Here is a 19,939-nt window from a genome sequence, read left to right as displayed (position 1 = left end):
ATCTAAGCGAGTCCTGGCCATTGGCAGTCTCGGCTTCTGGTAACCCCGCCCCTTCCCCCGCCCTCCCCTTCGCGCAGACGCGCAGGCCCTTTCGCGCCTCCGCTCCCCGGAAGCTCCGCCTCTTCGCCTGAGCACGGCCCCGAAGCCCTGCCTTTCCACCAGCACTGGTTCCCCAGAGACTCTTCACCTTACCAAACTCCGTCTCTGCCTGGCGGTACTTCTCGGCCACCCTCAGGCCTAAGGCCAGGTCCTATCCGCACACCGCGGGGCTCCGGGAGACCTAACAGTACTCGGACTTCTTTGAAGGACGGCCGTAGGCCTGCTCCCGCTCTACTCTAAACCTCTTTCTCTATCCGGACGGTGAGATACCTCGCCTTAAGGAGGATAACCCCTTACCTGGTGGTGCCGGGTTCCAAAGGTTAAATTGTGAGGGTAGGTCCTGGCCCTCAGCCCCACTGCCTGCTGCCCCCGATCCGCGGGCCCAAGCCCCAGATCCCCGCCTTGCCGTCCAGCCTGTCCCTGGTGCTAGGTGGTTGGAAACGCGAGGCCCCCGCCCCCGCCTTGACGGCCGGAGGATCAGTGTTTCCGGCGGCACCTGGGCCCTGTCACCAGCTCTCTCTTCCGGGGTCGGAACTATCGGAGCGGAGTCAACGTTTCTCAGCCGGAAGAATAAGAAGGCAGCAAAGGCAAGACCGCGCTCACCACTAAGAAAAGGAAGGGGCCGGGTCCTGCGCGCAGCATTTTGGGAACGCGTGGTATTCTGGGAGCGCGAGACCCGCCATTCGCTTGGCTCACGCCTTTGCAGTCGCTGGAGTTGCCGCTGCACCGGAAAGGGAGAGTAGGCCGGAGCCGGTGAGGTGAGGCCCGGGGCAGGCGAGGGTAGGCCCGAAGCACGCGTGAGGGGCCTAGGGCTGGAGAAGGACGCGCTGCTGAGGAACTCTGGGAGGTTCGGGGAGGGAGAAGAGCGGGAAGCCCGGGTCACCCAAACTGTCTGCGTTGCCTCACTAGCGCCTGGAAGTGAATTCTCATTAGCTTTTCCCCGAAGTACATGCTCTTTGTTTTCCCTGTCTCTCCAGACCACGTTTTCCCTCACATACAGGCAGTAGTCTTGAAATCATTTCTGGCTGCCTCCTTCTCCCAAGTTCTCTCCGGGTAATCCTTTCCAAAGTTGTTTGCATCTCTGCCTCCATTCCCCTTTTAGGCATTCGTCCTCTTATGCTTCCCGTATTGTTACAGAAACTTTATCAAGTTTCCTTGCTTCTAAACTGTTAAAAAAAAAAAAAAACTGTTTGATCCGTTTGTAAGTGCTGCTGCCTTTTTATTGGATCATTCCTTACCTATAATCCTGCAGTCGTTCCGCACGATCTTCAGCATTAAAAGCCAAACTCCTAACGCTACTTCCTCACCGAGGGAACCGGTCTTCCCCGAACTCGTGTTTCTTTTCCTCTTTTGGACACACATGATGTGTTCCAGCCTTCATTCGTTGCTCGTCTGGGAATATGAAATCCACTGCTTGTTTCTTTTATTTACATGAAATCAGGTGATTTCCGTGATCATGCTTTTCCTCCAAGCATTTCCTGCTTATAGCACGGTGTCCCTTTGTGAACACTTCATTTTCTATTTATCCTTGAAGGAGTGGAGGTAGGTCAGTAGGTACTTAATGAGTCAAATTAAATGCATGCCTCTTCTAGATTTGCCTGGATTCTTCGGTCTATATCTGCATTGCCCAGTACTTCAGCCACTACCCCAAGGCCATTGACCTCTTGAAATGTGGCTGATGTGACTAAGGGAGTGAATGTTTAATTTTCATTTTATTTCACTTTAAGTTTAGTTAAAATAGTTATGGGTGGATTGTGGCTACTGTATTGGGCAGCTCAAGTCTATATCATGGGCTCTCAAAAGTAGTGTCATCCACAACTATGGGTTGGCAAGTACATCATGTGGTATGTATAGTTCAGTCCCCTGTCCCCCAACACACACACAATATTGGATACTGGTTATTTGATGAAGGTAAAGAGGCATATGGTAGCAGGGAAGAAGATGGAAGGAACTTTTTTCTCATCCCATTAGCTTTCCCTCTCTCTCTAGCCAGCCCCCCATCCCCCCACTATTCTTTACCATCCCACATCTTGCATATATTTGCCAGATGAGTTTCTCAAAGTAGGGATTAAGCCGCACCCCCCCCCCCCCCATGGAAAATAGCAGTTTTGGCATTCTTACTAAGTTTTATGGAGTGTCAGGCCTTAAGGGAAGCATGATATGTGCCACATGACTTCCTAGGCCCTGAAGGATGAACTAACTGTTTTCTCTTTCACTGTAGAACTCTTTTCCTGCCAAGATGTCTATTGGTGTGCCGATTAAAGTCCTACATGAGGCCGAGGGTCACATCGTGACATGTGAGACAAACACTGGTGAGGTGTATCGTGGGAAACTCATTGAGGCGGAGGACAACATGAACTGCCAGGTATCCTGTTTTCCATATAAGGTTATGGGGGAAGCTTGGGCCTCTGTCTTGGAACAGAGAAAGATAGTAATTGGAGGTCTTTTTGCAGTTCTTCTCTTTGAAGAGTTATTTTGGCATGTCTAATGTATGCCAGCTGTTACAGTTGCTGCTGATGTAGGCGTAAATGAAAGCCATTTAAAGTTTGGGATATCTAATTTTGTTTTCTCCATCCTATAATCATCTTCCATATTTTGGGGACTTGTTTAAAAGAAGTAAACTTTGGTAGAATCTGTCAGGTTCAAGACCATTCTCCATTTGCCCCCTACATGTTTGTGTAACTGCTCTGCAGTTAGTGGAATCTTCCACTCACGTACCATATTTATTTTCCATATTTCTTGGAGGAAGAGTCGCATGTGATTATAGCAACTACCTTTTGAGGTAAGCAGTTTGGTGATAGTTTTGTCATCCATAAAATAGGGAGAGTAAGATTAAAAGACTTCTATCTACTGAATGTCTTTCCGTTAACAAATATTGGAGCAGCTTCCTCATACGGTGCCCTTCCTGTGACACTATTTTGTGTTTTGCTAATAACCAGGAGAGCTTGTAGAGCATTGCTTTGGCAAGATGTATCAGCACACTTTCTCCTTTTTTCTTTAAATCATCAATTAAGAGCTTGTGCTTCAGGGCGCCTGGGTGGCTCAGTTGGTTGGACGACTGCCTTCGGCTCAGGTCATGATCCTGGAGTCCCGGGATCGAGTCCCACATCAGGCTCCCAGCTCCATGGGGAGTCTGCTTCTCCCTCTGACCTTCTCCTCGCTCATGTTCTCTCTCAAATAAATAAATAAAATCTTTAAAAAAAAAAAAAAAAAAAAAGAGCTTGTGCTTCAGAATCAGAGATGTGGGTTTGGATCCTAATCATCTGACCTTGATCATGTTAATCGCGTTAGTTTCCTTGTTTCTAAAATGGGAATGGTGTTATGTCCACTGAGACGTATATGCCAATGCAGAATTGTGCAAGAGATTTATTGGGGGAAATGATAATGAAGGATAAAGGAGAAGAAGTAGGAGTAGCTAGGAAAGCTTTCAATCTGTACTGGTCTGGTGCTGGGAAAAGGAGAAGGAAAAGACCGGGTTGAGTGGGAAGAGCCTTAGAGAACAGTGTGTTTCTGAGGAAGTATCAGCCAGCAGGAGTTGCTCATTAGAAGAGTCTACTATGGGGCAGAAATGGCCTGGCTCTCGGATCCCCATTGTGATCAGTCATTGGCTGGCAGCCTGGGGAGACTGGCTTCAGAGTGAATGCTGTGATGGATCCCATAGGTCACGACTGGAGACTGTCAGCTCCTTGCATGCCTCATAGCCTGATGACCCTTGCGGGGAGATCCGAGCAGTGCATTCTGGAGATGGGGATAACACCCACACGCTGGGGCTGTTCTACAGATCAGTTTAGTTATGTATGTGCAACAAGTAGTTCACACCACACATAGTGCATGTTCACATATAGTTTCTGTTAATGTTTTCTAGGTGAGAAAACTGAAGGTCAGAAAGGGAAGGTGACTTCTCTAAGATCACACTGCAGATCGGGTGTCTTATCTGTTGCTCTGCAGGGTTCACTTATTTACTTGTGACAGCTCTGTAGCTTTGAACATCATCTTCCTGCTAGGTGGACCAGTGGGTGGGGCCAGTTCCCTGACTCAGGGAAATAGACGTCTAGTAACTGCAGGTTTCTCTCTTCAGTGTTGATGCCATACAGGTAGATGGACTGGGCTTTCGAAAGGTCCTGTGGAGCTTTGCCTACCTTGTCTTTGTGAGGACCCCAGTTATAGATCCAGTCTCTGACTTAAGGCATCCTCATCCATTTTAAGGTACTCTGTTTTGGTGAATAGAATGCAAAACTGGGGGTGAGGCACTTTAATGTGTTTATTCAGCTATTTATTTGGACAACTTACTGAGTGTCTGGTGCCTCAGACTGCCCATTTGTTTTGTGAGGGTGTCTGAGCAGATGACCTTGGTGGTCTCTCAAATTTAGCTAGTGTGATGCAAAGCGCACAGCCTGGTGATCGATCTAGAATCGGGTTGCAGCCTGCTACCTTGCGTGACTTGGGTCAAGCTTTGGATCTCCCTCACCCTCTTGTTCCCTCTTTTCTAAGTCAGGAATAAAAATAACACCTCAACCTCAGCATTATAGTGCAGAATAAATGAGTGAATGCATGTCCGATGTGGGGGAGCCAGTCACTTACTTCCTGCTTATGTTAATCTGGTAGGGCTGTCATAACAAAGTTTCACACTGGGTGGCTTAAACAAGTATATTTATTCCCTCAGAGTTCTGGAGGTGAAGAGGTTTGAGATCAAGGTGCCACAGGGTTAATTCTTCTCAGGGCATGAAGGATCTATTCTAGGCCTCTCTCCTTGGCTTATAGATGTTTGTCTCCTTCCTGTGTCTTCACATGGTTTTCCTTCTATGTAGGTCTGTATCCTGATCTCTTCTAAGGACACAAGTTACATTGAATTAGGGCTCAGTTACCTCTGTAAAGATCCAGTCTCTAAATATGGTCACATTCTGAGATGCTGAGGGGTTAAGACTTCAACAGATGAAGTTAGGATTCAGCCCATAACACTGCCCATGCCCAGATGCTGAGGCTTTGCTGGTTTTACCTAAACCTGGCTCACTGAATAAAAACCAGCAGGCACAGCTGAATGTACTCTGGTAAACCCAGCACAGTTCATTCACACATCCCCAGTATGCATAAGGCCAGTGGCTCCTGCAGTTCCTGCTGCTTTCGTTCCTTTCTGGCTCCAGTTAGTCTGCCCTTTGGGAGTGAAAGCATCCCCTTAGCACTTCCAGCCTTGACTAGAGGACAGCTGGAATTTAGTGTTTGCCATTCGATGTTGGTTTTTAATAACTTTGTTTTTTTTTCCCCCCTAAAGATTTATTTATTTACTTTAGAAAGCATGTGTGGGAGAGAGTGAGGGGAGGGGCAGAGGGAGAGAGAGAATCCTGAAGCAGACTCCTAGCTGAGTGTGGAGCCCACGGGGCTTGATGTCATGACCCTGAGATCATGATCTGAGCTGAAATCAAGAGTCGGCCATGCAGGCACCCCTAACATTTTTTGTTACAAAAGTGTGGTGGGTCACACACTACAAAGATTTGGAAAACAGGTAAGAGCATCTTGCCACAACCACAATTGGAAGGCAGCTGTGCTCACCACTATACCACCAACGTGCCACAGCCACAATTGGCATGGACTTTTTTTTTTTCACCCTAGGAATGTGTCTTGGGATTCTAGTATTTTTTACTCTACTTTCAAAAGGAGTTAGAGGTAGGGGGCACCTGGGGGGTTCAGTTGGTTGAGTCTGCCTTTGGCTCACATCATGATCTCAGGGTCCTAGGATCAAACCGTGCATTAGGTTCCCTGCTCAGTGGGGAGTTTGCTTCTCCCTCTGCCTCCCCCACCGCCCACTTGTGCACATGCTCGCTCTCTCTCAAATAAATAAATAAAACTTGTAAAAAAAAAAAAGAGGTGATTCATTAAAAAACTATATGAAAGATAAAAATGGACAGATAGGTCATGGTGCAGTTAACTTGGTGTAGACTATAAAATGAAGCCAGGCAGGCAGTTAGTAACCAGAAATGTAAACCTGAATCCCTGTACATTTAATAAAGGCATATTCTGTTCTCAGCTACTTAAAGAGTATTGGCAGAGGGAGATCAGCAGTTCTAAGGTACATAGTGCCCTTAAGATAAATACCAGTTGTTCGGTTTTCCTTGGCATTCAGATGTGGGAGACATTTTTCCCCTGGGCCCTGATGAAAAGTATACAGTCTTAGTCTGTTGGGTAGTGTCATCAACATCCCCATACAAAATACACCTTTTGGGGTTCCTCAGATATTTTTTAAAGGTTTTATTTATTTATTTGTCAGAGCGAGCATGTGCAAAGGTGTGCGCACAAGTGGGCAGAGTGGTAGGCAGAGGCAGAGAGAGAAGCAGGCAGAGAGAATAGGGTTTTTGTTTTGTTTTTGTTTTTTAGATTTTATTTATTTATTTGACAGATCACAAGCAGGCAGAGGCAGAGAGGGGGAAGCAGGCTCCCCGCTGAGCAGAGAGCCCAATTCGGGGCTCGATCCCCAGACCCTGGGATTATCACTTGAGCTGAAGGCAGAGGCTTTAACCCACTGAACCACCCAGGCACCCTGAGAATCTGGTATTTTTAATGTAGCCTGTTACCACAGCCCTTTTTTGACAGTGCAGATGTAATCTGTGCAAGAATTAATCTTAGGATGAGGTCCTTGAGATGGTGCTCACAGGGTCAGAAGGTGTAGATACTTCTTTGCATCTGAGGTTTGTTTGGGAAAGCAGGGAGTCTTGTCCTTCTGCTCTGTACCACACAGCTGCAAGGCAAGCATAATCTGCTAGCCAGGGCTGTCAGCTATGGTGGTATCTATAGGTGAGAGAGCCCTGTGAGTGCTCTGAGAGCGTCTCCTAAGGGCTCTGTGTGTGGGGGGTGAGCAGGGCCTCTGTGGCTCTCCAAGTGGTTTTTTTTTTTTTTTTTTTTTTTAATTTATTTAGTCAGAGAGAGAGAGCGAGAGCGAGCACAGGCAGACAGAGTGGCAGGCAGAGTCAGAGGGAAAAGCAGGCTCCCCGTGGAGCAAGGAGCCCGATGTGGGACTCGATCCCAGGACGCCGGGATCATGACCTGAGCCGAAGGCAGCTGCTTAACCAACTGAGCCACCCAGGCATCCCTCTCCAAGTGGTTTTTTAAGCTGATTTGTGTTTGTAGCAGAGATGGGACCTGATGGAGGAGTGTATCCCATCTATTGCCCAGCCTGGGTGTGGATGATTTAAAACCAGAGGTCCCCAAATGGAGAAATTTCTGTTGTTGGTTATGTGTGCTTACCATGGTTTTGAAGCATCCTATCTTTATTAAATGTCCGTGAGGGAATGAAGGGATTTTTCTTCAAAATAAAAAATATATATATTTCTTAAGAAAGAATACTTCTAGTCAAATATTTGGTAAAATATTAAAAACCAAAAAGGACTTTTAAGGTGAGGAATTATGAGTAGAAATAAGCACGTTATTTTGATTTTAATAGACTAATTTATATTTATCTAACCTTTCAGAGGCAGCTTTTATGGCTATGGATTTTATTGGGTATCCAGTGTAAAGTGTCCCTGGAAGTTCTTGTGTAGAGTCTTAGCGAATGCTGGAAGTGTTCTCCCAGCTCAGCAGTATTCAGATATTTAGGACATCTCATAATTTTTTTATGATGGAAGTTTATTGTATTTAAACATATAAATAGTTTTTGCAAGTCAAAAATGCCCATTTCCCAATTTAAAGTGGACCCAAGTTTAAAAATGGCTAATTAACAGAAGAAAAACATGTAAAGCGACTTTTTTTTAAATTAAAGACTTTACTTATTTATTTGATAAACAAATCACAAGTAGGCAGAGAGAGAGGAGGAAGCAGGCTCCCTGCTGAGCTGAGAGCCTGATGCGGGGCTTGATCCCAGAACCCTGGGATCATGACTTGAGCCGAAGGCAGAGGCCTAACCCACTGAGCCATCCAGGTGCCCCAAGTAAAGTGGACTTTTTTTTTTTTTTTAAAGATTTTATTTATTGGGCGCCTGGGTGGCTCAGTGGGTTAAGCTGCTGCCTTCGGCTCAGGTCATGATCTCAGGGTCCTGGGATCAAGTCCCACATCGGGCTCTCTGTTTGGCAGGGAGCCTGCATCCCTCTCTCTCTCTCTCTCTGCCTGCCTCTCCGTCTACTTGTGATCTCTCTCTATCAAATAAATAAATAAAATCTTTAAAAAAAAAAGATTTTATTTATTTATTTGACAGAGAGAAATCACAAGTGGGCAGAGAGGCAGAGAGAGAAAGAGGAGGAAGCAGGCTCCCTGCTGAGCAGAGAGAGCCCGATGCGGGACTCGATCCCAGGACCCCGAGATCATGACCTGAGCCGAAGGCAGTGGCTTAACCCACTGAGCCACCCAGGCGCCCCTAAAGTGGACTTTTAACATACAAAAACAATGACCTTATTAATATTTAGACATGTAAGTTGGGAAAAGGTAAGAATTTCTAAACTTACAAGATGATAAAATTAATTCCACCAAGGGTTCCTTACCAGTCTGCCAGTAGAAGTACAGATTGTTAAATCGTTTCTGGAAAACACATTTAAATGTCAGCATAGAAAAGTTCCTACCCTTTGGTGCCATAGTTCTACTTCTGAAAATCATTCATAGTGCTGTGCTGTTTTTATTTTTTTCTTAAGATTTGTTAGTTTATTATAGAGAGAGCATGAAGGTGGGGAGGCAGAAGGAGAGGAAGAGAGAGAAAATCCCAAGCAGACTCCCTGCCAAGCATGAAGCCCAGTGCAGGGCTCACGCAGGACTCCCTCAACCCCTAGGACTGACCTATGCTGAAACCAAGAGTCAAGACACCTAACTGACTGAGCCACCCAGGTGCCTCTGCATTGCTGTTTTTATTTATTTATTTATTTATTTAAAAGATTTTTTAAAAAATTTATTTATTTGACAGACAGGGATTACAAGTAGGCAGAGAGGCAGGCAGAAAGAGGAGAGGCAGGCAGAGAGAGAGAGAGGAGGAAGCAGGCTCTCCACAGGACAGAGAGCCCGATGTGGAGCTGGATCCCTAGACCCTGGGATCATGACCTGAGCCGAAGGCAGAGTCTTTAACCCACTGAGCCACCCAGGCTCCCTGCAGTGCTGTTTTTAATGATGAAAACCTAAAAACAAACATTTCTAATGAGTTAAATAAATTATGGTTAAACAAATTAGGGTACATTACAAAGAATATTATTCATCTGGTCAAATAATGTGGAAGAATATTTAATGTCAATGGGAAGATACTGTTGACCTAAGTGGAGAAAAATACAAAACTCCACAATGTGTTCCTAGTTTAAAAAATAAAGCCAAATTATAAGTGATACATAAAAAGGCATTAAGTTAAAAAAAAAAAAAGTAAAAAAAAATAAATGCATTAAGTTTTTGAGCAAAACCAAAGTGAGTAGTTATCTTTTGGTGGAAATTAAATGAGATTAAAAACATTTTGGGGGGGGCGCCTGGGTGGCTCAGTGGGTTAAACCACTGCCTTCGGCTCAGGTCATGATCTCAGGGTCCTGGGATTGAGTCCCACATCGGGCTCTCTGCTTGGCGGGGAGCCTGCTTCCTCCTCTCTCTCTCTGCCTGCCTCTCTGCCTACTTGTGATCTCTCTCTATCAAATAAATAAATAAAATCTTTAAATTTAAAAAAAAAAGCCGAATTATAAGTGATACATAAAAATGCATTAAGTTAAAAAAAAAAAGGAAGTAAACAAAAATAAATGCATTAAGTTTTTGAGCAAAACCAAAGTGAGTAGTTATCTTTTGGTGGAAATTAAATGAGATTAAAAACATTTTTTAGAGGGGGGCGCCTGGGTGGCTCAGTGGATTAAACTGCTGCCTTCGGCTTAGGACATGATCTCAGGGTCCTGGGATTGAGTCCCACATCGGGCTCTTTGCTCAGCAGGGAGCCTGCTTCCTCCTCTCTCTCTCTGCCTGCCTCTCTGTCTACTTGTGATCTCTCTCTGTCAAATAAATAAATAAAATCTTAAAAAAAAAATTTTTTTTTTAGGGGTGCCTGAGTGGCTTAGTGGGTTAAAGTCTCTGCCTTCAGCTTGGGTCGTGATCCCCAGGTCCTGGGATCAAGCCTTGCATTGGGCTCTCTGCTCAGCGGGGAGCCTGCTTCCTCCTCTCTCTCTGCCTGCCTCTCTGCCTACTTGTGATCTTTGTCAAATAAATAAATAAAATCTTTAAACAAACAAACAAAAAAAACATTTTTTAAAGTTTTTATTGATATATATGCAGGGAGTCTTGTCCTCCTCTTTGTACTCCACAGCTGCAAGGCAAGCATAAGCTGCTAGCCAGGGCTGTTGACTATGACAGCATCTAGAGGTGACAGAGCCCCACAGAATATATATGTAGAGAGAGAGAGAGTGTGTGTGTGTGTTTGTTTTTGTTTTTGTATTTTTTAGTAATCTCTGCACCTTTTGTGGGGCTTGAACTCGTGACCCTAAGAACAAGACTCCCATACTGTTACGACTCAGCCAACCAGGTGCCCCATGGGGGGATTGAAATTTTTAAGAAAAAAACTTTTTCCCCTCCCTACTTTAAAAATTAAAATATCTGGGGCACTTGGGTGGCTCAGATGGTTAAACATCTGCCCTCAGCTCAGGTCATGATTTCCAGATCCTGGAATTGGAGCCCCTCATTGGACTCCCAGCTCAGCGGGGAGTCTGCTTTTCCCTCTCCCTCTGCCTCTCCCCCTGCTTGTGCTCTCTCTCCCTCTCTCAAATGAATGAATAAAATCTTTAAAAAAAAATTAAAAGATGTGTTAAGTTTATGATCATGAAGCACAGTAAAGATTATTTTATTTTAAAGATTTTATTTATTTATTTGAAAGAGAGACAGTGAGAGAGAGTATGAGCAAGGAGAAGGTCAGAGGGAGAAGCAGACTCCCCATGCAGCTGGGAACCCGATACGGGAATCAATCCCTGGACTCCAGGGTCATGACCTGAGCTGAAGGCAGTTGTCCAACCAACTGAGCCACCCAGGCGTCCCAGTGAAGATTATTTTAAAAGAAGAGGGTATGTTACAAGTAGATAAATGAAGTCCTGGAGTTCTAATATACAGTATAGTAATTAGAGGTAACAAAACTATTATAAACATTAAACTTGCTGAAATAAAAGATCTTAATACTTCTCATCACTAGAAATTATAATTGTATGACATGATAGAGAAGTTAGTTAATGCTACAGTGGCAGTCATTGTAATATAAGTGTATCAAATCAGTATATTGTATACCTTAAACTTACACAATGTTATATATCAGTTATAGCTCAATAAAAAGATCCTGAAAATTAGATAAAGGAAGAGGGTAAATGGCCAAATGCAAAATTTCACTGCTTAAAGCAATATAATTCCTAGAAATTTGGTGGGAGTGATAAGAGTTCAGAGACTCTGCTGGAGCCAAAATGGTGCTTTGGGAGCCTTAGCATGACCACCCTATCACTGACTGGACTGGTCAAACCTTTTTTTTTGTTGTTATGGAAAAATGGCCTGTGCTTGATTTCTTTTTGTAAAAATGGTAACCTGAGAGAACCCGTCACATGACTGTCAAAAAACTTCCCAGAATGAGGGACGCCTGGGTGGCTCAGTTGGTTAAGCAGCTGCCTTCGGCTCAGGTCATGATCCCAGCGTCCTGGGATCGAGTCCCACATCGGGCTCCTTGCTCCGCAGGGAGCCTGCTTCTCCCTCTGACTCTGCCTGCCACTCTGTCTGCCTGTGCTCGCTCTCACTCTCTCTCTTACAAATAAATAAATAAAATTAAAAAAAAAAAAAAAAAAAAAAAAAAACTTCCCAGAATGAATATCAGGAAAGTTTTTGACAGAAATGTGCAGGGTGGTTGGGAATCTCTTTAGATACCCTCTCTAGCTAGAATGAAAAACTGCTTATCTATGTGCTCTCTGTACATGCAGTATTTCCCTCTGTACCATTCAATTCAGGATCACGTATTGGCGTTTAATATCAGCTTGCTTTGTACTTTTTAGTCTGGGACAGTTAAATCCTTTTGCTTTTCCCAGCATTGACATTTTGGAAGAATAATGACCAGTTATTTGTTTTAGAATGTCTTTTGATTGTATGTCTTTCTCTGGTGTTTCTTCATGTTGGGATTTGGGGTTTGTTTTTGTGTTGTTTTGGCTGTTACTGTGTAAGTGATAACTTCTTCTGGGGTTGTCACTAGGAGGCCCAGAACACTTGTTTGACCCTATTGGTGATGTTAACCTTGATAATTTGGTTGAAGTATTGTGTGGTCTGTCCACTGTACTTTTTCCTTTTGCAACAAAGGAGAATTTTGTGAGGGAGGTTCTTGAAGTAAATATCTTGTGAGCATTCTGTTATTCATCACCACCTTCATCAACCCTCATTTAGCATCCAGTGAAGATTCTTGTTTGAATTTTTTTACCTAATGGTTACAAAAAAATTTTTTTTAACTTACTAAGATGTATTATTTATTTGAGAGAGTTGAGAGCATGTGCCAGGGTGGGGAGGGGCAGAGGAAGAGGGAAAGAGAATCTCAGGTGGACTCCACTGAGTGGGGCTCAGTCTCAAAATCCTGAGATCACAACCTGGGCCAAAATCTGGAGTCAGATATTTATTTATTTTTTATTTAAGATTTTATTTATGTATTTGACAGACAGATCACAAGTAGACAGAGAGGCAGGCAGAGGGAGAGAGAAAGCAGGCTCCCCGCTGAGCGGAGAGCCCGATTCAGGGCTCCATCCCAGGTCCCTGAGATCATGACCTGAGCCGAAAGCAGAGGCTTTAACCCACTGAGCCACCCAGGCACCCCTGGAGTCGGATATTTAACCCGCTGTGCCACCCAGGCGCCCCAGAATGGTTTTTGGTTTTGACTGTATCATGCTTTCGATATTTGCTGGGTCTACTGGAAGAGCCTTCCCTTAGTCCCCATTTATTCATTCATTTATTGTCAGTATAGGCTCATGGGTTTCTGTTTCATTAAATGGGTTATAATCTGTTACTATTATTATTTTGATTGATTTATCCCAAATTTGTCCAGAAGCTGACTTCTTTTGTGTCCTTTTGGTGTCCCTTGGCCATTTGGGGGGAGCACATCCTTAATCTTCTGAAATAAGATGTTTGTTGCAGGCTCATCTTTTACCTTCCCTAACCCAGCTCTGGAATCAGCCATTTCTTCAGGTATCCTTGGTTTCTTTTTGGTTGGGAGTAAAATTTAAAAACCAAGATCCAGGTACTGTTTAGTATTTTATTTTATTTATTATTTATTTTTTTAAGAAAGATTTTTATTTATTTGACACACAGAGAGAGAAATCACAAGTAGGCAGAGAGGCAGGCAGAGAGAGAGGAGAAAGCAGGCTCCCCGCTGAGCAGAGAGCCCGATGCAGGACTCGATCCCAGGACCTTGAGATCATGACCTGAGCCAAAGGTAGAGGATTAACCCTCTGAGCCACCCAGGCGCCCACTGTTTAGTATTTTAAAAGTCTTAGTTTAACTTGTGGGGATCTGTCTCCAAGAGGCCGAGTGCTTAATAGTACCAGAAATTTCCATTCATGTGGCACCTAGGTGGCATAGTGGGTTAAGTATCCCACTCTTGGTTTCAGCTCAGCTCAGGTCATGATCTCAGGGTTGTGATATCAAGCCCCATGTCAGCCTCTGCACTTGTGGGGGGGAGGTCTGCCTGAAGGTTCTCTCCCTTGGCCCCTATCCCCTACCCCCACCCTCTCAAGTCCATGCTCTCTCTTTTCTCTCTAAAATAAATAAATAACTTAAAGGGGGAGGGAAAAAAGTAGTACCAGAAACTTCCATTCATTGCATGCTTATTCTGTACGAGGCACTATGCTAGTATTTTGTTTTTGTTTTTTAAAGATTTTACTTATTTATTAGACATACAGAGATCACAAGTAGGCACAGAGAGGGGAGGGGGAGAAGCAGGCTCCCTGCTGAACAGAGAGCCCCATGTGGGCTGGGATCCCTGGGATCCCATGATCCTGAGATCATGACCCGAGCCGAAGGCAGAGGCTTTAACCCACTGAGCCACCCAGGCACCCCTATGCTAGTGCTCTTTATGTACAATAGATCTTTAAGTTATCACAGGACCTCTCTGAGGACAAATTTCCAGATGACCAGGGTGACCAAGCATGGAAGGAATGGATCTAAACCCAAGTCTTTGAGTCTCAAATCTCTGATCTTAACCATCATCTCTGAAGATGAGGTGTATAGTAAACCTGCTAGGTCCTGTTGATTTTAGAATTGTCAGATCCTCACTCTTACCAAATTTCAGACAAGAAGATGAGTAGAAAAAAGAGGGAGGCTCTGTTACTAATGGTAGGGCAGGGGAGAATAGGGGAGGGGACCAGACGTTTGTTGAGCCCTTGCTGTGTGCCCTACAACAGGATGTTGTGATTGATAATCCCAGAGCACCCCAACATTGCTTTACAACCCTGGAGTTAGTCCTCTCTTGGCCCTGGATGTGTGGGGAAATTCCCACAATTTTGATTGTATTAAGGTGTTCTCTCTCCCCCAAGATGTCATTTCAGTTGGGTACCTGGTTTATGCCACCTGTGTTTCATTATGGCTGTTTGGGAAAGTTGAATAAAGTGGGTGTTCCCACCTGACATCACTGAAACCTAGTTCACTCAAATTGTTGCCTTTGGCTTACGATGCAGACATAACTTGGGCTTATTAACAAGCTGTATGGGTGGGTGGGCCTGTGGGGCTTTATGCCTAGCACAGCCATTTCTCTGCTGGTGCTACGAGGGAGTGCATGAGTACAGCAGCCAACCTGGTCATTCTTAGGGTTGTCATAGGAGTCAGTTGATGCTGGACCCTTTCCTGCTTCAGCCAGGACAGATCCATTTGTGGAAACAGTTTGTCTTGTTGGTCGTACTGAACACCCTCTGTCAGGGATTCTCAAAGTGGGTTGGGGAGGTTGTAGGAGAGGAACGGGTGAGATGTACTGGACTGTGCTGGAGAAGTAGCTTAGCAGTAGCACAGCCTCCAAAATAGATGTCTTGGTGGTCATTTAGATTCATTGTTTACTGCTCTTCTAATATGTACTCAATAATAGGAACAGCATTTAGACATATTTGTCTCATTTAATTTGTTCCTTTACTGTTTAAGGAAGTAAGTGGTGATCTGATGTATGGTTTCAGAATGTGGGTTTAGAGTTAGACCTGAGTTCATAGTGATCTGTAGCACTGTGTGATTTATAGGAGTTATGATACGAAATTGCCTGGTATGTTAATAAGTGCTCAGTAAAAGTTGGCTTTTTTTTTTTTTTAAAGATTTTATTTATTTACTTGACAGAGAGAGATCACAAGTAGGCAGAGAGAGAGAGAGAGGAGGAAGAAGGCTCCCTGCTGAGCAGAGAGCCCGATGCGGGACTCGATCCCAGGACCCTGAGATCATGACCGGAGCCGAAGGCAGCGGCTCAACCCACTGAGCCACCCAGGTGCCCAAAAGTTGGCTTTATTAATCATACTTCTTGTTCAGTTGTGGCACCAGAGGTTATGGTATTTGGATTTTGTTTTTTTGGTGAGAGAGGGAGAGAGAGCACAAGCAGGGGGAGGGCAGAGGGACAAGCAGACTCCCTGCTGGATGCGGAGCCCAACGCGGGGCTTGGTCCTAGGACCCCAAGATCATGATCTGTGCCGAAGTCAGACACTTAACTGATTGAGCCACCCAGGCACCCCCAGAGGTTATGGCATTCTTCGAGGCAAGAACAGGATGGCAAGAATATAGAACCTGTGTGGAAATTTAAGATACTGGGGATGTTGAGCCTAGAACAGAAAATTTACGGGAAGCTAGAGCCCTGTAACCCTGAGGGGGGAACAGGGGCAGTGGGTTGAAGCTCTATGAACTGTTCCACCTCCACATTTAGATTTAGTGAGGATGGCCCTGGGGTATTGTTAGTCTTTCGGCAAATTGAGTGCTCAAGCAGAAGCTGGGTGGCCAGGTAGCTCTTCGAAGAAAAGAATGAGTATAAGGTGGCAACAAGCCAGTTAGGAATCTGGGGAGACAACACCTCTCTACAATGTGGACTTTAACCTATTCTGAATAAATTATATTCTCTTTCATCCAGAAGACTCAAAATAAGCTACTTTTTGTGGTAAATATGGTCCCTGTTGAGGTCAGCGCTAGCCGGTTTGGGTCCCCTGCTATGCCAAGGCTGTCTGCTGGTTGGTCTCACCTCGAGGCTCCCTGTCTCTCCATCCCACAGTTTATCTATGTTGGCATATTGATCTTTCCAAAGTGCTACCCTGATCCTGTCCACTCTCCCTCTGTCCACAAATGAGTGACCCCATAATCTCCCAAGGTGATAACTTTGTCCTCTCTCTCAATTGTTCTGCTCCAGTCCTTATAACCTGTAGGTTCGTACCCAAGTGTCCTGTCAGTGCAGGCTCTTGCCTCACACGTCTCCCAATATTCTGAGCCCTTCGTACAGGCGCTGCTGGTTGTACTTCTCAGTCCCTGGTCATTGAAGCTAGAGGGGCCCTGGTGCATACTCATGACCTTCATGGTGCCTTTTCTGTGTGTGCTAGACAGATGCAGGACAGGACACAGTTTGGACAGGTGGTTCAAAGCTGTTTCGTTAGAGTTTTTCACCATTGAGAACTCTTCACATGCTGGCAAGGGAGGCAGTATATGGCAGAGTTAGGGCTCTGGAGTCACGCCAGCTGGATTTGAATCTGCATCCTTTCATTCTGGCTGTTGGACTTTGGACAAGTGCTTTAGGGTGTTTTGTTTTGTTTTGTTTTTATCTGTAAAAGATGGAAATGCCCATAACCTATCCTGAAGGTGCTGTGAGGACCAAATATGTGAAGTGCTTTGCCTGGCTTCTTTATTTCATGATGTCAGTTTGTGCAGTTCTGGACTTCTCCTACCACCAGCCAAGGCTCCCCACTTGTGTGCCCTTATTCTCTGTTGGTTTTGTTGGCCCCGATTGATGAGCTGGTGATTCCCTTCCAGATGTCCAACATCACAGTCACATACAGAGATGGCCGAGTGGCACAGCTGGAACAGGTGTACATCCGTGGCAGCAAGATCCGTTTTCTCATTTTGCCTGACATGCTGAAAAATGCGCCCATGTTAAAGAGCATGAAAAATAAAAACCAAGGCTCAGGGGCTGGCCGGGGAAAAGCTGCTATTCTGAAGGCCCAAGGTATGTGCTCCTCTTGCACTGGTTTCAATGTGTTTGTCCTGTATCTTTTAGGGAAGGGCGGGCCCTGTCAATTGGCTGGGCCTGGCGTGGACTTGGACTTAGCCATCTCCACACTCACTGCCACCCTACAGCCTTGGGACCCCCCACATGTGAGGGGCTGATGGCCTGATCTTACCTTCTGTCTTTTGTCTTGCCTGATCACATTCATAGGGCTTATGCAAAATCCAAAGTGCCTCCTTCGAAAGAAGGGGACTCTTAAGTGAGAGACTGGATAAGTCTCCTATAATGACTTTGTTTCCAGAAATTCTGTCCAAAGATTCTGGGGGAGGCTTGCTCTTACTAGTTTGCTGAGCAGGAGCTCTGTGGGGGGGGGCTTAGCTGACAACTGAAGCAGTGGGGTAACAGTTCTCAGAGAGCTCGGGGTGTTTAATCACACCCCGTATAAGTGTGTGGGGGGGATTACTGACAGTAGGGATCCATTTTCATGTAAGAAATAAATAGTTTTAAGCCATCTTTACCCATTAAAGGGACCAGACTTCTGTTTTCTAATATTCTTACATTTGAAAATAAATCCTTCCTTCAGCATGTCCTCACTGATCCAGTGACTTTCCTTAGTCTGGCCTTTCTTTTTGGTTAGCCTAGTCAGAGGTTTTATCTTTGGGTCCCCGAGAAGCTCTGCTGTGTTGATTATCTAGGAAGCAAGTGCGTTCATTAGAAACTATCTGAGTATCGGTAAAAAGATTTATAGCGCAGGAAAGTCACTGGATTCTCCCATCAGTATCTTTTGTTGTGCATATTTTATATATGAGGTAGTTTTTGAGTTTAAAGGTGCAATAGAGTAATCCTTTATTATTTATTTATTTATTTAAAGATTTTATTTATTTATTTGACAGATCACAAGTAGGCAGAAAGAGAGGGGGAAGCAGGCTCCCTGCCGAGCAGAGAGCCCATGCGGGGCTCGATCCCAGTACGCTGGAATCATGACCTGAGCTGAAGGCAGAGGCTTAACCCACTGAGCCACCCAGGTGCCCCTAGAGTAATCCTTTAAGTGTCCTTACAAAAAAATGATCAGAGAATCTCCTTGCCCTTGCTAGGTAGGTGGCATTTGTAGAACCAAAAGCTCTGGACTTTTTGTCCTGGTGAAGGAATGATTTTCAGGAATACTGGCTTTCCTACTAGAACTGCTGTTCTCTCTGCTTTCTCAGGGAAGGGCTGTCCTCATTGTCAGTGCGTAACTGCACCATCTTCTCTGACAAAAGATGCAACCCAGTAGCCTGTGCACTGGAAGGCACTTGGCAGTTAGTTTGCCCAGGTTCACTGGCCTCTGCCTGAGCCATCTATATCTCTGTCGGTCCCTTGCTCTGGTTCATTTCAATATGTGGCTGGGCTCCTGGGTGACTTTCCTCCCTCTTCACGAGGCTCTACAAGAGCGTAGAGGAATCAGTCTCCAATTAGTAGGCATCAGAATATTTTCATCTGTCCTTCAAAGCCACTGGTCCTCTCCTAGAACTCTTGGAGTTACAGAGAACAGCAGCTTGTATGCCCTTTGTATGGGGAGTAGTTTTATTTGTTTGTTTTTCTATTATGAAACATTCTATATTGCAGAATACCTCAAAAAATAATAATAAAACCTGTTACCCAGATTTAACAGATATTTAGTATTTAACTATTTGTTTCAGGATTTTAAGTGTGAATTAAGTTCATCTGTTTTGTTTTATTAACTCACCCTAGGCCAGTGCTGGGAATTCATCTTTTCTGTGGTTCTCAGGCCTGTTCCCCAAACCACCTAAGCTCTCAACACCCTGACTCCCAGCCTCATGTTGAAATCAGTGCTGGACTGGAAGGCACTCCAGCTCTGGTCCCCCTGCAATGAGGAAATGTCATGGGGTCGGCATGGTGTTGGACCAGGTGGCTTTTCAGGCCTCTTCTGTGCCAGTGTCCAAGGACTCTGGCTGCTCCGTGGCATGAGCATTTGCTGACCACACTGACCTGGCCTTATCCTTTCTTTCCACCTTTCAGTGGCTGCAAGAGGAAGAGGACGTGGAATGGGGCGCGGAAACATCTTCCAGAAAAGAAGATAAATTTATCTGTTGAACAGAACTTTGCCGTTATTTTTTCTTTTAGGTCATCTGTGTTCAGGGGGGTGTGTGCTTATGTATATGTTCTGGCTTTTCTTTTGACATCTTTCTCTTTAGATCAGGGGAAATGTTAAACTAAATAAATATGGTGGTCCTTTTTGTTGTTGTTTTTCTTTTCCTTTCTTGTTGAGATTATTTATTTATTTATTTGACAGAGATCACAAGTAGGCAGAGAGGCAGGCAGAGAGAGGGGAGGAAGCAGGCTCCCCGCCGAGCAGAGAGCCCGATGTGGGGCTCGATCTCAGGACCCTGAGATCATGACCTGAGCCGAAGGCAGAGGCTTTAACCCTCTGAGCCACCCAGGCGCCCCTTTTTTTAAGATTTATGTATTTGAGAGAGAGAGCTGCTGGGGGTGGGGGTGGAGCAGAGGGAGAGAGAAATCCAAGCAGACTCCATGCTGAGTGCTGAGCAGGATGCAGGGCTCAGTCATGACACTGAGATCACAGCCTGAGCCGAAACCAAGAATCAGACGCTTAACCGATTGTCAGGTGCCTCTGTTGTTTTTCTTTTTGAAGGAATAAGGACTGTGTGTTCATTTTGGAGTTTGGTGTTCTGTTTACTTTGGCAGCAGGTTAAATTTTGACACCCAGGAAGATTCCTGGGA

General features: G+C 44.9%; 1 protein-coding gene across 2 annotated transcripts; it reads left to right on the top strand.

Annotated features, from left to right (window-relative positions):
- Positions 1–328: 328 nt before the first annotated feature.
- On the top strand, positions 329–19,434 carry SNRPD3 (small nuclear ribonucleoprotein D3 polypeptide). Of its 2 annotated transcripts, none has more exons than XM_059138961.1 (4): positions 329–686; positions 2,321–2,464; positions 17,005–17,197; positions 19,217–19,434. In XM_059138961.1, the coding sequence occupies exons 2-4, from the start codon at positions 2,339–2,341 to the stop codon at positions 19,276–19,278; spliced, it is 381 nt and encodes a 126-aa protein (XP_058994944.1). In that variant the 5' UTR covers positions 329–686; positions 2,321–2,338; the 3' UTR covers positions 19,279–19,434. The 2 variants fall into 2 exon arrangements, with proteins under 2 accessions (XP_058994944.1, XP_058994943.1); XM_059138960.1 differs by lacking the exon at positions 329–686 and adding an exon at positions 699–857.
- Positions 19,435–19,939: the final 505 nt, after the last annotated feature.

This window comes from Mustela lutreola, chromosome 11 (assembly GCF_030435805.1).
Source record: "Mustela lutreola isolate mMusLut2 chromosome 11, mMusLut2.pri, whole genome shotgun sequence".
NCBI lineage: Eukaryota > Metazoa > Chordata > Mammalia > Carnivora > Mustelidae > Mustela > Mustela lutreola.
This window is presented reverse-complemented; position numbering and strand designations above follow the sequence as displayed.